Source organism: Cebus imitator, unplaced genomic scaffold (assembly GCF_001604975.1).
Source record: "Cebus imitator isolate Cc_AM_T3 unplaced genomic scaffold, Cebus_imitator-1.0 Scaffold78, whole genome shotgun sequence".
Classification (NCBI taxonomy): Eukaryota; Metazoa; Chordata; class Mammalia; order Primates; family Cebidae; genus Cebus; species Cebus imitator.
Genome location: NW_016107393.1, coordinates 6,069,242 through 6,084,708, shown reverse-complemented (window position 1 = coordinate 6,084,708; position 15,467 = coordinate 6,069,242). Strand labels below are relative to the sequence as shown.

General features: G+C 31.9%; 1 protein-coding gene across 1 annotated transcript in view; it reads right to left on the bottom strand.

The window, feature by feature from the left end:
• DNAJC10 (DnaJ heat shock protein family (Hsp40) member C10) overlaps positions 1-15,467 on the bottom strand; it is a 56,602-nt gene that overhangs the window by 22,110 nt on the left and 19,025 nt on the right. Inside the window, exons 6-13 of the mRNA XM_017532771.2 lie at positions 13,726-13,808; positions 13,389-13,520; positions 12,387-12,480; positions 11,214-11,291; positions 9,736-9,779; positions 5,877-6,014; positions 2,349-2,438; positions 1,410-1,523 (exon numbers count right to left, since the gene is read on the bottom strand). Of these exons, the coding sequence (XP_017388260.1) occupies positions 1,410-1,523; positions 2,349-2,438; positions 5,877-6,014; positions 9,736-9,779; positions 11,214-11,291; positions 12,387-12,480; positions 13,389-13,520; positions 13,726-13,808 (773 nt within the window). The remainder of the gene's footprint in view (positions 1-1,409; positions 1,524-2,348; positions 2,439-5,876; positions 6,015-9,735; positions 9,780-11,213; positions 11,292-12,386; positions 12,481-13,388; positions 13,521-13,725; positions 13,809-15,467) is intronic.

Sequence of the window (15,467 nt, the reverse complement as noted above, 5' to 3'; positions counted from 1 at the left end):
AAAATGGGCCATAGATAGAGAAAATTAACTAGAGAACAATTATGATTTGTTAATAATCATGAAAAAGTTTTTTTTTCCCCCCAACTAGTAGAAAGCAATTAAACGAAAGTGAATATTGTTAACATATCACTTGTGGCCTACTGGAATTGTGAAGATTATGAAGAATGATAGTACCATGGTGGGCACAGCATGGAAAAATGGCCAATAATGTGCTGTCAGTGAGATTATAAACTGATACAAATTTTCTGGAGGACTCTAGTAATGAGAACAAAAACCACTGAAGAAAACATAACCTTGAAAATTTCCCATATGGCCAGGTGTGGTGGTTCACACCTGTAATCCCAGCACTTTGAGAGGCCGAGGCGGACGGATCACCAGAGGTGAAGAGTTCGAGACCAGCCTGGCCAACATGGAGAAACCCAGTTCCTATTAAAAGCACAGAAATTAGCTGGGCTTGATGGCATGCACCTGTAGTCCCAGCTACCTGGGAAGGAATCACTGGAACCCAGAATCGCTTGAACCTGGGAGGCAGAGTGGGCCAAGATCACGCCACTGTACTCCAGCCTGGGTGACAGAACGGGACTCTTGTCTCAAAAAAAAAAAAAAAAAAAGGAAAAGAAAATTGCTCATACTAAGGATAAGTTCTGCATCATTTGATATAAAAAATAATGGGAATGACAAAAAAATCAATGAGGATTTGCTAAACAATTACAGTATAACCATACAGTAAGCCACCATGTAGGCTTTAGGAAATAATGAGGATATACATGGATACAGAGATTTGACATCCATATAAATATATATGTATTTTTACAGGCCCATGAAAGAGTTTATGATATTGTTGAATGACAAAAGTTAAAAGTATACAGTGAATCCATTTTGATTAAAATATATACATATAAATTTTACATGTGTATGTCTGTTTCAATGGCCATTACAATATGTATGCATGTGTACACGTACACATATGCCCACATATGCATATAGAAACTCACAAAATGTTTAAATAGTTATTGAGTAAATACTTAGCAGGGATGAACAGTCTTAAGAGCATGGGTTATTTTTTAGATAATTATTTTTGTACTTATTTATTCTGATTTTTAATCAATGAGCAAGAAATACTTATATAAAAAAATAAGAATTTTAAAAAGGGAAGGATAATCTCCTATAGTACACATTCCAGAAAAATTGTATGATACAGGTTTATCAAATGCCAAAATAAATGAAATTAACCACTTTCAGGTTACATATAAACTTTTAGTAAAAAAGGGGAAAAAGAAAGCACAAACCAAAGACACTTATAGGCCTCTAATAATTTCAAATAAGAGTTTTTGTTATTTAAAATGTAATTATATGTATTAACAAGAAAGTACACCAGCAGAAGGCTAGGAAGAATACAATTTTCTTACTTGAATATGATCATTTTTAAGCAGAGTTTTTAGTTTTTTCAACTCAGGATCATTTGAATTTTCATTTTTTCCAAATTGAAAAAATAAGAGCCACCGATGATGAGCCAAACGATCCTTAAAAGTGATAAAGAAAAGGAAATGTCAGAGATGGGAAATTATAAGGGTTCTAATCTTTATTTTTATCTTTATTTCTATGACTTGAAGTTAATTTTAGCTCCCTGACCCATTATTTCAAAATACTGTCTAAACTTCAGACCCACTTATTCCCTTATTTTGTAATTTACTTAGAATAATGCTACATAAAATCAATAAATACTACAGGAAGGTTGGTCACTAAATTATAAAATCTCAAAGTAGATGACTGCTAAAAACAAACACATGTTTTAACAGCATATAGATAAAAAGCTGGACAGTAAAGTTGCCAGCTTTTTAAGGCTTAACACGTAAGATTTGGTAGTGATATAGACTTCAAAAGGTCTGTGGTTAGGAAGTATCTAGGTTTCTGCAAAAACTGCAGTTACTTTGCACCAACCTAATAGGGAAAACAAAACAAGACAAAACTGATTCCACCACAATATTTCTCAGCATTCTATTCACAAACTGAATACTTCTTCTTAGTATCAATATAGTCTGTTCTGTAAGCAAGAACAAAAAGTTACAAATTAGATCCAAAGTTGCTGTGATTAAAATTTTGCCTTTTCTGATGTTCCTTTTGAAGCCCACTTTCAGGAATGGGAGGTTTTCCACAACTACAGGACCATCCTGAATTAGCAACACCAGAACTCCAATTAAAATTTAACCGACCACTGGCTAATACATAAATCCTTTGAAACTGCTACTCTCAATTCTCTCTAGAGATAAATAAATGTTGATTTTAAAATGTTAAGACTTGAAATGATACTAACATTTAGTGCTACTTATCATTAATAAAAACGTTACCTCTAGTGTGTTTGCCGAAAGTAGTTCAAAATCTGGAAGACTACGTATTACTTCCAAATATATTTCTTTAGCATCCAATGAGTTAAGAAACTAGAAAAAGAAAATCACACTGTTATCTTTTTGAATAAATATTCATTATATTTGATATCTTTCTTTTTCAATTTCCAGTGTAGTATTTTTAGGAAAACAACTATAGAAGGTAGAAGGTAAACAGTTTTTCAAATAATTCCAAATGTCTTTTTTTTTTTTTAAAGTATATTTTGGCAATTATCAAAAATATTATATAACTAGGCTGTTTCTTAAATAGTAATATACAATAAATTCCATTATAAGGTGTTGCATTAACTGGAATTTTTAATTAACTATGCTGTGTATTCTATAGAAATCCTCACAATAATCTTGAGTGACCTCTCAATCATCAAAAACCACATTATGTTTAGCTTAATTTTAATGCTAACCATATTTGAACAGAATGCCAATGATTTACACATTCACTTAAGAAGTTTTATAACACAAAAATAATAGATGATTGAAGACACTTCATACACCAACCAATAATTAAGATTAAGGGGAACTTATAACTGGAAAATTGAAATGGATCTTATTGTTCATTACAGATGTTTTCATCTAAAAACCAAACCACTCGAATTCGTAAGTAAAAATATAATGATAAAGATCTTATCTTAAACTTGGTTTAGGGCCGAGTCTCTTATTTAAAACACAAATAAGTATAGCACGCCTTTCTAAAAATCTCGTTTATTTCTGTCAATATTTTATCCTCAGCATACTTTCTCATAGAACTCTCCCTGCTGGTCTGATTCTCTCAGTGACGCAGTCATTATTATAAAGAATGCAGCAATGGTTACAACAAGAAATGTATATGAAAGTTGACAGAGTTTAATATATGTATTTAATTATGAATCATCTGTGTTTAACAGTTTAAGTATTACTTGAAAGATCTAAAACTCATTAACAACGTGTATGAACAGTCACGGAATCCATAGCTTAATCATGCTAGACATGAAACAAACATGGCTAAAAACAATAGGTACAACATAAGAATAAAAACTCAGATTTTGTTTTTCTAAGTTTGTTTTCTTAAAACTTTAAAAAAAAAATTTATAGCATAAACATTCTTAGAGGTTCATGTAAAAATTCCTGCTACCACAAAGAGCTTAAAATGCCAAAACAAAATATTTCATGTCTCAGTTCTACAGCTCATTCACTTCAGTCCTATTCACTATGAAGACTTTACTAAAAATATGCCTATTACACAGCCTATATAAACTTGTAATGATTAACCTACTAAAACCTCATTATAAACCTGTTTCTGTTAGAGGAGAATTTGTTAGTTACACCTATAAAGGATTGTTGTCTTATCTAGCCTCTGAATTTCACCTACCCCGATATATTTAGCTGGCATACTGTTCTTTATTTTTTAAAACCTGAATGCTTTTAGGAGGGACAAGTAGTGTTTAATTCACTAGTTCCTGTTATATTTCCAGAGTCATTCATTTCTGTTTCCTGTCTCAGACAGCCTTGACTTTGCAATTTTCTATCACGAAGCCCAGAGATTACCATACTAAAGGCAAGAGGCTCTTTTAATCATTGGCCAGCGTGTAGGCAATCCTTGTGGAATGATGACACAGAATAAACTAGCACATCTTTTCTAGAGGGCAACCTGGCAATACGGAATTGAGTTTAAAATTGCCACAGCGCTCCCATTCTAAACAGATAACTGAAGAAGTGCACGAGGATAAATACTATACATGATTGCTCATTACACCATTGCTTATAATCTTGAGAAAGTAGAAACACATAACAAGAAAGAACTGACTAAGTATGTCACATCTAGTCAGTGACTCACCATTTAGGGATTATTATTTCAAGGATAATGTATACATATTCATTTATAAAATAATAATGTTTATAAAATATATATTTTTAAATAACAAAATATTTTCCTAATACACTGAGTGAAAAAACTAGATTACAAAATAGAATCTACTATACAATCCCATTTATAAAAAATTACCTGTCTGTATCCATTTTAAGTGCATGAACACATTTTAAACATAGAGCCATAGATTTTCCTGATGAATTGGTTATAAGGTATGAGAAAAAGAGAAATCAAAAATAACTCCAGGGCATTTGGCTTGAATAATAAAGGACAGAGTTTTCATCAAATAATATGAGGAAAAACTGGATGAAGCAGATTTATGGGAGGATATTGGGAATATAGTTATAGGTATCTACATTTGAGACAGTGACTAATATTCCAGGGGAGACACTGAACAAGCAGTGATAATATACGTATGCACACACATACATATATAAATATGCACACACCCACATATATATGTATATGAGCACGTGTATCTGGAGTGGAGAACGGAGGTTTGAGCCACAGATATAAACACAAAGTCATAATTGCATATACGTATCAGTTGAGATGTGGATGGGTATTTACCAAGATTTGATGGTGGCTGTCTGATAGCAATTTGGTTTTAGGAAGTTTTGCATCTTCTTTATATAGCTCTGTACCATGTATGAATTTCTGAAATGAGTATGTGTTATCTTTATCAACATCTAAAAAAGCAGAATTAAAATACAGAAAAGAAAACTAAAGGAGATTTGTCTTATCAGAGTCCTTTATTTTCTTTTGGGATTCCATAGTGACCCATCCAATATCCCATTTTTATCTCAGCTCCTTGACAACTAGACTGAACCTCAGTTTCCTCACTCATAAATTTAGGGAGGTAAACCACATCAGTAGAAGTCAAAACTGAGTTTACACCAGAATCCCATGGGGTGCTTTAGAAAAATAAATACTTAGGCCCCAGCCATAAATACCGCTGATTTGCATTTTTAACATTTGAAAATAAACAATTAGGCAGGGTGCACACACCTGTAATCCCAGCTCTCAGGGAGGCCAAGATGGGCGGACTACCTGAGGTCAGGATTTCGAGACCAGCCTGGCCAACACGGCGAAACTGTGTCTCTACTAAAAGTACAAAAATTAGCTGAGTGTGGTGGTAGGTGCCTGTAATCCCTGCTACTCAAGAGGCTAAGGCAGGAGAATTGCTTCAACCCAGGAGGTAGAGGTTGCAGTGAGCCTAGATCACACTATACTACACTCCAGCCTGGGCAACAAGAATGACTGTCTCAAAAAAGAAAAAAAATTTTTAATTGAAAACTCATGGTATAAATGCTCTTTTGTATAACTTAGGAATGTACTCCATACTTTTGGGGTTTAAAAGTGTAATGGTTTTAAACGTAAGGTAATTTTAAATGTAAAGATGTAATGCCTTTAAGTGAAATGTAAATGTTAGTTTAAAAACAATCCTTACTTTTATAATTTGAAGCATGTATTAAACAGAATCTCAGAAATTATGTGTTCTCTATAAAGGTTCCACAATCAGACAATATAAATTGTTCATTTCTTCACTCACTGCTTACAAAGATAATATATTATTTTTGTGTGTTTGTACATTATATGTAAAGAAATAATTTTAAAGTGATTCATACCAAAATACTGCTTTTCTCTTTGTTATTTAAAGTGGCTCCAGGAGGAAAATAAGCAGTAGTACTTGTTGTAATATCCAAGCTTTTACAAAGGTTATCCTGGGTGGCACAGTCCATCCATCCTACATTAACAAGACCATCCTAAAATGGAAAGAAACAAAAAACAAACCATGTTGTAAATGGGAGGAAAAAAGTTAAAGAGATTTAGAGATTTACTTAACTACCATAAAATTAAAATTTCATGCCTTAGAGCTCTATAGCCAAGTTAAAAAGATTTCTAATATTAGAAATAATATCAGAAAGTAGACAATATTTCTAATATTATAAATTACTTTTTAATAAATTTAGAAATATTAAGTACAAAAATTGTACTTAGTAACATGAAAAATGGTTTTTCCCTAATATTAGAAATCTATGAATCCACAAAAAACTACATTTACAATATTTTTAGAAAGTGAGCTGTCCCATAGTCTTTCAGGTTAAAGAAAATAAACCAACCTACTGTTTAAGACTTTTCATTTTGGCTATCCTTTTAATAATTATACAGTTTATGAGATATTCTCTGTGTCTAAAATGTACATTTAAATTAGTACCTTCCCAGTTTTCATCTACAGTGGCTAAGTTCCTTTAGTGAGCTCCAAAATCCTGTCCAAAAGTACATTTCTCAGAACCTTAAGTTACTGAAAAAAAATTTTTGGACTGGGCAAGTTAGTAACAGAGTTCTAACAAACATTCAATTGGGATCTCAAAAAGATAAGAGAACGAGACAACAACAAAAAGTGAAACAACACCTGACAAGTTTCCACAACTGATGAAAGGTATTAACCTATGGAATCAAGAAGTCCAGTTAATCTCAATCAGAATAAACAAGAAATTCAGACCTACATATAGTATAATGGAACTTCAGAAAATCAAAAACAATTAAAAGCTAAAAAATAATAGATCTTGATTTAGGTGGTGTTACATGTGAGCATAGATATAAAAATTAAGTTGTACACTTAAGATGTATTCACTTTATTGCATTTAAGATAGAACTTAAAACATACTTGATTAAAATAACAGCAAAGTTTCAGAGGTAGTAAAATCATTTATCTTTGGTACTCTTGCGTTGGGTAGCAAATGATTCATGTACAAAATTTGTAGGGTTTCCATTAAATGAACAGTAAAAGAATGGGTACCTAAAGAACTAGTAGAGATGGGAAATGAAATTTTAAAAATCACTTGATTAATCCAAAAGAAGGCAAAAAGGAAAGAAAAAAGGACTATAAAACAGGTAGGACAAATAGAAAACTAATGAGATGGTAAGTATAAAGCCTAATATATCAAGAATAACATTAAATGTAAATGGACAAAGATAAAAAATGGTAACTAGATAAATACAAAACCTAATTAAATGCTGATTGCAGGATATAAGGATACAGTAAGGCTGACAGCAAAAAACAGAAAAATGTCAACAGTAAACAAAAGAAAGCTGGTGTAGCTATACTATTATCAGTCAAGGAAGACTTGAAGGCAAAAGGCATGAAAGGAGATAAAGAGGGTTATTTCATTAGGTTAGAGATTCAAATCACCAAGAAAATATACAATTCTAAATTAATATCCATCTAATAATAAAACATTGATATAGATAAATAAAAATTGACAGAAACAATGGAAAAAAGAAATATCCACAAAAATAGTGGAGAATATTAGGACACTTCTCTCAGTTATTAATAGAACAGGTAGACAATAAAATTATTAAGATCTAGAGGATTTAACATAGCTAACACATTTGATCCTACTGATTTTATAGAAATGTGCACCTGTGAACTACAGAATTAATTTTCAAATGCACATGAATCATTTATAAAAATTTACCATATTTTGGGCCATGAAACAAGGCTTAATTAACAACTTTAAAAAACTAAATTCATGTTCACTATCCATGGCAGAATTAAGCTAGTCATAAATAACAAAATTACTTTAAAAAATATCCTTTATGATTAGGAATGAAAAATACAGTGCTAAATAATCTGTGATTCAAAAAGAAATAAAAATGGAAGATTAAAAAAATTTGAACTGATAATGATTTTATATATATATATATATATATATATACACATATATATGTATATATATCTCAAAAGAGAAGATGTAGCTAAAGCTGTACTCACTAATTTGTAAGTACATATATTACAAAGGAAAGCGTGAAGATCAATGAACTAATCATTCATTTCAGGAACAGTAAATTATATCATAAAAAGGTAGCAGGAAGGAAACACAGTACTTAATGAAATAAAGAAATATATAGTAGAAAAAACAATCAATAAAGCTAAAACTTGGGACTTTGAAAAAGCTTATAAAGCTTAATGAACCTTTCCTGGGACAGAATATGAAAAAAATAGAGATGACACACACACAAAAAACATGATCAGAAAGTAAGAAAGAACATCAGTATAGATACCACAGATACTTAAAAAAATAGGGCATTATGTACAATTTTATAACAATACATTTAGACATTTGGTTGAAACAACGAAGTATTAGAAAAACAAATTACCAAATAGAGGAATTAGAGAATCAATCTATCTATCTGTCTGTCTGTCTATCTATAGAGATTGGAGAAGTCTATAAAATAAGAATTTAAAGACAACTCCAACTCCAGGCCCAGGTGGCTTCCAGATGAATTCTACCAGGAAAAAAAAAAAGAAAGAAAGAAAGGAATAACACCAGTTGCATAGAAACTGTTTCCAAAGAAGAGAAAAAGAGAATGCTTTCCAACACATTTAAAGGCCAACCTAACTTTGATGCTAAAAGCACACAGACTTAACCGGAAAGGAAAAATACAGGCCAATCGCTCTGTTCACCAAATATTAAAAAAATAAAGATGCTAATGCTCACTGTGTTTTTCTGTTTTGTTTTGTTTTTTCCCGCCCTCTCAACCCAGCTTTTCCCGACTCCAGGAAGAACTGGGAAGAAAAGGCCTGTTTTTTGTTTTTTTTTAAATCATTTTTAAAAGCTCCTAGGTGATTCTAATGTGTAGTATTGAAAAACTGAAGGCCTAGGCATAGGGTGAAATAAGGAAAGGGAAGGAAACAAAAAAGCAGAGTAAGTTAGTGATTTTAATATCAAATAAAATAGAATTTATATAAAAAAAATCCATAATGCATAAAGGACAAATAGCTGCCAAAAGATATAATGATCATGAATATACTGCTGCCAACAATATAATGTCAAAATGCAAAGGAATAATGTAACGTAAAGGAAGAACTGACAGAAATATAAGAATAGATATATCAATGATTGAAGGTACAGGTTTTAATGTTCCTCTTAGAAATTATACATCATGTAGTCCAAATATAAATAACATTAATAAATCTGATCTAATAAATATAATATTGCACCTAACACAGAGAATATTATTATATTCAAGCTCACAAAGTATTTCCACAATCTTCACAGCTTACAAACTGTCAAGCCACAAAGGGAATTTCAATGGTATTAAAAAATCAATATCAATCAGACTACTTCTCAGCCATAACATGATGAGATAAATAAATTTAAAAATGACTAAAAAAGAAAACAACAAAAAATCAGGTTTGGAAATAAGAAAAACACTAACATGTAACTTCAGTTGAAGAAGAATTTATAAATTACCAAATACTTAAATGACGCTTAATAATTGATACCATGTCAAAATTTATTGACCATAGCTAATTATTCAGGAAAAAAAACACATGGATAGAAATACAGTCATCAGAAAATAAGATTACAAATAGGTGAGTTAACTGCTCAAGAAACAAGGGAAGAAAATATTTAAAATCTATTTCCCAATGTGTTTCTTTACATGGTGATATAGTTTTACAAAATGAATGATGCTTACCAACATGCCACTAAGCCTGAGTCGTGTCTGTGAAGTCAAACAATCTGAGGACAAAAAAACCTTATGAGGCAGTTTTACCTTTATTAAGCCTAATGAAAAATACTTGCATTTGCCTTTCCCCCAAATTACCATGCTCATTCAAAGGCAATTAATTGGGCTGAACTCTACTGATAGACATGGAAATTCTTCTACACAGACACACACACACACACTCACTCCCTCTCTCTCTCTCTCTCTCCCTCTCTCTCTCTCTCTTCCCCCCCCTCTTCCCCCCCCTCTCTTCCCCCCTCTCTCTCTCCCCCTTTAATTTCTAGGATGTCTAGCTACAGAGAAAAAGAGTAATTTTCTCTCTTTAGGATAATACTCTCAATCTCCCCTCCTATCAACAATCCCTGTTACCCAAGAGATCTCATAATTGGGGGAATATAAAATGTAACAGATATTTGATAAAAGTATGTAAAGGATCCTCGAAATACAATAAAATCTTAATAGCACCTTCACTATTTTTATGAAAGTTCTGTAAGTATGAACACTAGAATGCAATGAGAGAAGATTTAGAAGAAAGAGAGCTATAGCATCACAGAACCTATAAAGATAGGGAGGAGAAATTTACCTGAGGTGAGAAGTAAAAGAATCTTAGAGAGTGTAAGAAGTTTTGTTCATACGTGGATGAACAGAAATTTGGGCAATAGGCCAAAATAAGAAAAAATCCCTTGGTGATTAGTTAAGTTCAAGGCTGATGTTTTGCTGCAACGCAGTGTCTTCCTGGCATAGGCCTTACAGGATGGGATAATGGGTTGATTTTAGTTATAGGGCAACATGTTTTCAATATAATAGCAGGAAGGCTGAGGGATGAAATGTGGGGAAAAGACTCATGTTGGGATTAAACACATGAAAATATATCAATGAGTTATAATATCTTGTTTTCTTGGACCAATTTTTAACTAACCACATTGTTTGAATACAGTTTATAGTTTGTGGCTTGCTATGCAGAGTACTGACTTTTCAACTTAATTTATTCAAGGAAAGGTTCCTAGAAGCTGTCATCTTCAAATATATAGTTGTATAAGGGAAATCTATAAATCTTTGACAGATACATATAAGCATGAAGCAAAGTCCGTATTTCCAAAAAATTATTATTTTAGGAGGGGTTAGAGCTGTAAACAACTAGTTATTTTTGCAAATTGTCAAATAACACCTGTGGCTACCTGAAGGTACAATTTATCATGAGGCTATTTAAGCTGAACAACTGGTCCACTGAACATAAGAACATAAAGAATACATTAAAAAATAAGCAACAACCTTTTATGTGTAAAACAATGAAAAAGGGAAATATTCATTAAGTAAACAAACTGTAATCTTGGGCATAAATTCTAGTTTCAAGTACTTAATAATTATAGCAGCATACTTAAAACTGTCAACTAAAATTTAAATGTCATGTTCTCTTCATCCTAACAAAATAAAAAAAATAAAATTACCTCCACCTTTCGAACAAAATGTGATCAGCCAGCCAATACCAGCAGCAAAAGCAGTTTGTATGGAGTTAACAAAATTTCCTTAAAAAAAAAAATAAATAAATAAAAATAAAGCAAATTCTGATCACCTAATATTCCTTTACTAATGGAAACAGTCTTCTAAGTCATCTTTCCTTTCTAATCTCAACCTCTCCTAATCTACTCTGAGTTTTACCAGTTATCTTTCCAAAGATACTCTTGAATATGACAAACTCCTTCAATGGCTTTCCAATTTTTTCATCATATAAAACCGAAATTCACTACTTCATTAAGAAAAAACCTCAAATTGGCAAGTGAGGCATCTTGCGACCTGAGCTTTGTCTCCTATTCAGCCAGGTACATTTCTCCCTATACCACCTGACCCAATTATCCATCTTTTTGTCAGATTCATGAAGTGTTGTCAGTTCCCCAAACACACTGATTTCTTAAGGCTTCCTATTCATTTTCATGACAGATTGGGTATGACTTCTTTCAAGAAGTATTTTCTAACTCATTTCCTTTTCCCCAACTGGGTTGTTTTATATATTTTATGCTTCCTTAAGCTCTATAATAATAATTACTACATTGCATTTTAATTGTTTACAATGTCTTCCTCATTAATGAAGTCACTGATGGCAGGGATTATATATTTTACTACTGCAACCTTACTATTTAATAGCTTCTGACACAACTTTACTTAATGAATAAAATTAACTTCTTAAGCCACAAATACTATCATTTCATGGATAGTTTAATCTGCCTAAAGGCAATTAATGAATTAAAAGCCTAAGATTAGAAGCATTTTAAACTTTAAAATTAAACAGAATTTACTGGTCTGAATTTACTGCCTGATATAGCATAATTAAAAAAGCAATAAAATACTCACATTACTAAACATTTAGTTGCACTTTAGAGATGTCTTTTTACCCTAGCCCCATCTCATATCCATTTCCCACATCTCAATAGTTTAAGTTTCTGTACAAATTTAACTAGTTTGTTAAATTCAGCGGAGTTCAGAGTAAATGACACAATTCTCTTCTAAGAAACATGGAAAAGATACTTTGAAATTTCATGACCAAAATGTTAACATTGCCATTAAAACAAAATACTAATTTCAAAATATCCTGGAAACCAAGCAAATTCAGAAAATAAAATTACCTGTCCAAAGTTCTGTCACTGTACTTCTAACATGCTGCATTGCAAAACTCACTAAACTCTCCTTTGATCTGTCTCCATGATATTTCACTGGGGCCTATTGGTTTTTGTAAGAAGAGAAACACCTTTTACTTTTTCTTTTTAAAACTCAGTAAAAATAATACCAAAGAATTTGATTTTACATTATTTTGAATAATGCAGCAAAGTTCTGTTTCTCAGTAGCACAATGTACTTCCAAATGATATTCTGATAATCTTGACAGTACAGATTCTATGGAAGACATTTTAACAATAATATTTATAATAGTTTCAGTTTCATTACTGGAAACTAAGAAAAAAAAGATTATCACAGTTTTACATTCAATGAGATAATACCTGTAAAATACTTTGTAAACTACCAAATACAATACGTATATCATATAAATTATGTTCCTTAAGACAGAGACTGAAATTGGCAAACATTTAATTTTAAAATACAGCAAAGTCAGAGTAATGGTGTTTGGCCGAGCACCGCGGCTCATGCCTGTAATCCCAGCACTTTGGGAGGCCGAGGCAGGCGGATCACCTGAGGTCTGGAGTTCAAGACAAGCCTGGTCAATCAAGACTAGCCTGGTCAACATGGTGAAACCCCGTCTCTATTAAAAATACAAAAATTAGCCAGGCATGGAAGAGGGCGCCTGTAGTCTCTGGTACTTGGGAAGCTGAGGCAGGAGAATCATTTGAATCCAGGAGGCGGAGGTTGCAGTGAGCCGAGATTGCACCTTTGTACTCCATCCAGCCTGGGCAAGAGAGACTCCATCCCCCCCCAAAAAAAACCAAACAAACCAAAGTAATGATGTTTAAAAATATTCATAATCCAAAATGTTTATAATTATGAAAGTCTAATTAGATAGTACCTAAAACAAGACTTAAAATGTTCTGTAATTTTCACATACTGTATTTTCTCTAATATTTAATTTGTCATAATGTTTCACAAATTTCAAAAAATGCTAACTTTATCACTTACCATTCCAGACTGAAAAATAAAGAGGCTGGGATAGCTGTTGACGCCTTTCATTCGGCAAAGCATTCTATCATCACCACAGTTAACAGCTCCAATTCGAAGTAATCCATCCACTTCTTTAGCAAAGTCTCTCCACTACGAGAGAAAAAGAAAACATATTTCTCTGATAAGATCACTTTTCTTCTCTTGAACACACTCCAAGCTACACATTTTTAAACCAGACATTTGAAAGTATTTGTAATTATTTTTGATAACTACTATTCATAAAAAAATATTCTAACATACAAACTGCATATCAATTAGAAATAAAACTAGTAATGAGAATGTGAAAAATACATACTGTGGGAGCTAAATCATGGCAGTGTGAACAGCCTGGAGAATAAAAGTTTACAAACCATAGTTCTCCAGAATTAACAGCAGCATCTAAAAATACACAAAATAGAAACAACTTAGAATTATTTACTAAAGGTTCATGCATATTTTAGTTAAAAACTTTTTGTGGAGATAGAATTTTAAAAAGTCATAACATTTTCATATTGTCTTTCTGATTTTCTGAGTAATTTTTTTCTGTATCTTCTACATAAATGACATTCTAAAAAAATTAAAAAAAAAATTTTCCACAAAAAGAAGTATTTCAAATGTCAAACCAACAATAACTTTCTAAAAAACTCTCCTACGCCCATACTTGAAAAAGAAGCAGCCTCAAACTGCAAGATAAATATGGCCATAAAGTTGTAAAAAGTGACGGCACAAGATACAGCAGCCAAACCTCATGTAAGAGTTTGTGTGAATAAGAGAAATAAACGAGAAACAGTGAGAGTGACTGAGATTTAAGCTCTTCTATTATATGCAGCATAGGCTAAGTATGTTTAGACAATTCTGATAGCTACTTTAAACTCTGAAAGAATCAAATGAGAGACCTACATAATACAGTGGGGATTAAATTTAATCTAAGCCCTAAATAAGACATTTACCTTGGAAAATCATTTTGTTTGAAAAGACTGAGGTTTTTCTAACAATTGAAAACATTAATACATCTTTGCTAAAATTATAGATCTGAACGACATACAATATCTACCTATTTATATTATCTGTAAAATGACCTGATGCAAATAAACAAATTTTACTCACTTAAAGAATTTAGCACTGTAAAAATGTGCTTTCACAGTCAAGATAAAAAAGGTGAAGGTAATTTGCTTTTGGTTGAAGGATTTCCATGTAATTCCATGTTATAATTAGTTATTAGTTACTTTAAAATAAAAATTTCAGAAATTACAGTAAGTCATTAAATCACATACAGTATTCTAAATATGGTGCAACTTAATTTAGGCTAATTAGAAACAGGTGCAGGATTCAGCATTCACCTACATTTCAAGTATAAGGCAGACCTGTGGGAAAACAGTTAATCTACACGTTACAGGCAAAATGTATAATTCAGGACTATTGACTGTTCTTTGGCAATGTTTTCAAAGTCTGACAAATAGACTATTCTATAGAGGTGGTGGAAAAAATTGCCATATTGGTTTAGACCACAAACCAGTACAAATTTAGGTAAAAATATTAACAGAATTAATGTAAACTTTAATGAAATAAAGAATTATATTATTAACTATAAACAAGAAATAATTTACATATAAAAATAAGCAATAATTACACAAGGTATTACTGTTCATAAGTTTTAAATAAAAATATGCCATAAAACAAATCTGAATGGTATTTGACACAAAACCTTGCTTGAAGTTAAAACTGTCTCCTACCCTGCTACCAGGCATACCTCAAAATATTAAGGGTTTCGTTCCAAATCAAAACATAGCAAGTATCACTACAACGGAGTCACACAATTTTTTTCTGGTTTTCCAGTTCATATAAAAGTTGTATTTACACCATACTATAGTCTATTAAGTGTGTAATAACATTATGTCTTAAAAAAAAAAGTATATACCTTAATTAAAAAACAGGCTGGACACAGTGGCTCATGCTTGTCATCCCAGCACTTTGGGTGGCTGAGGCAGGAGGATCACTTGAGTCCACGAATTTGAGTCCAGCCTGGGTAACACAGCAAGACCCTGTCTCTATAAACAT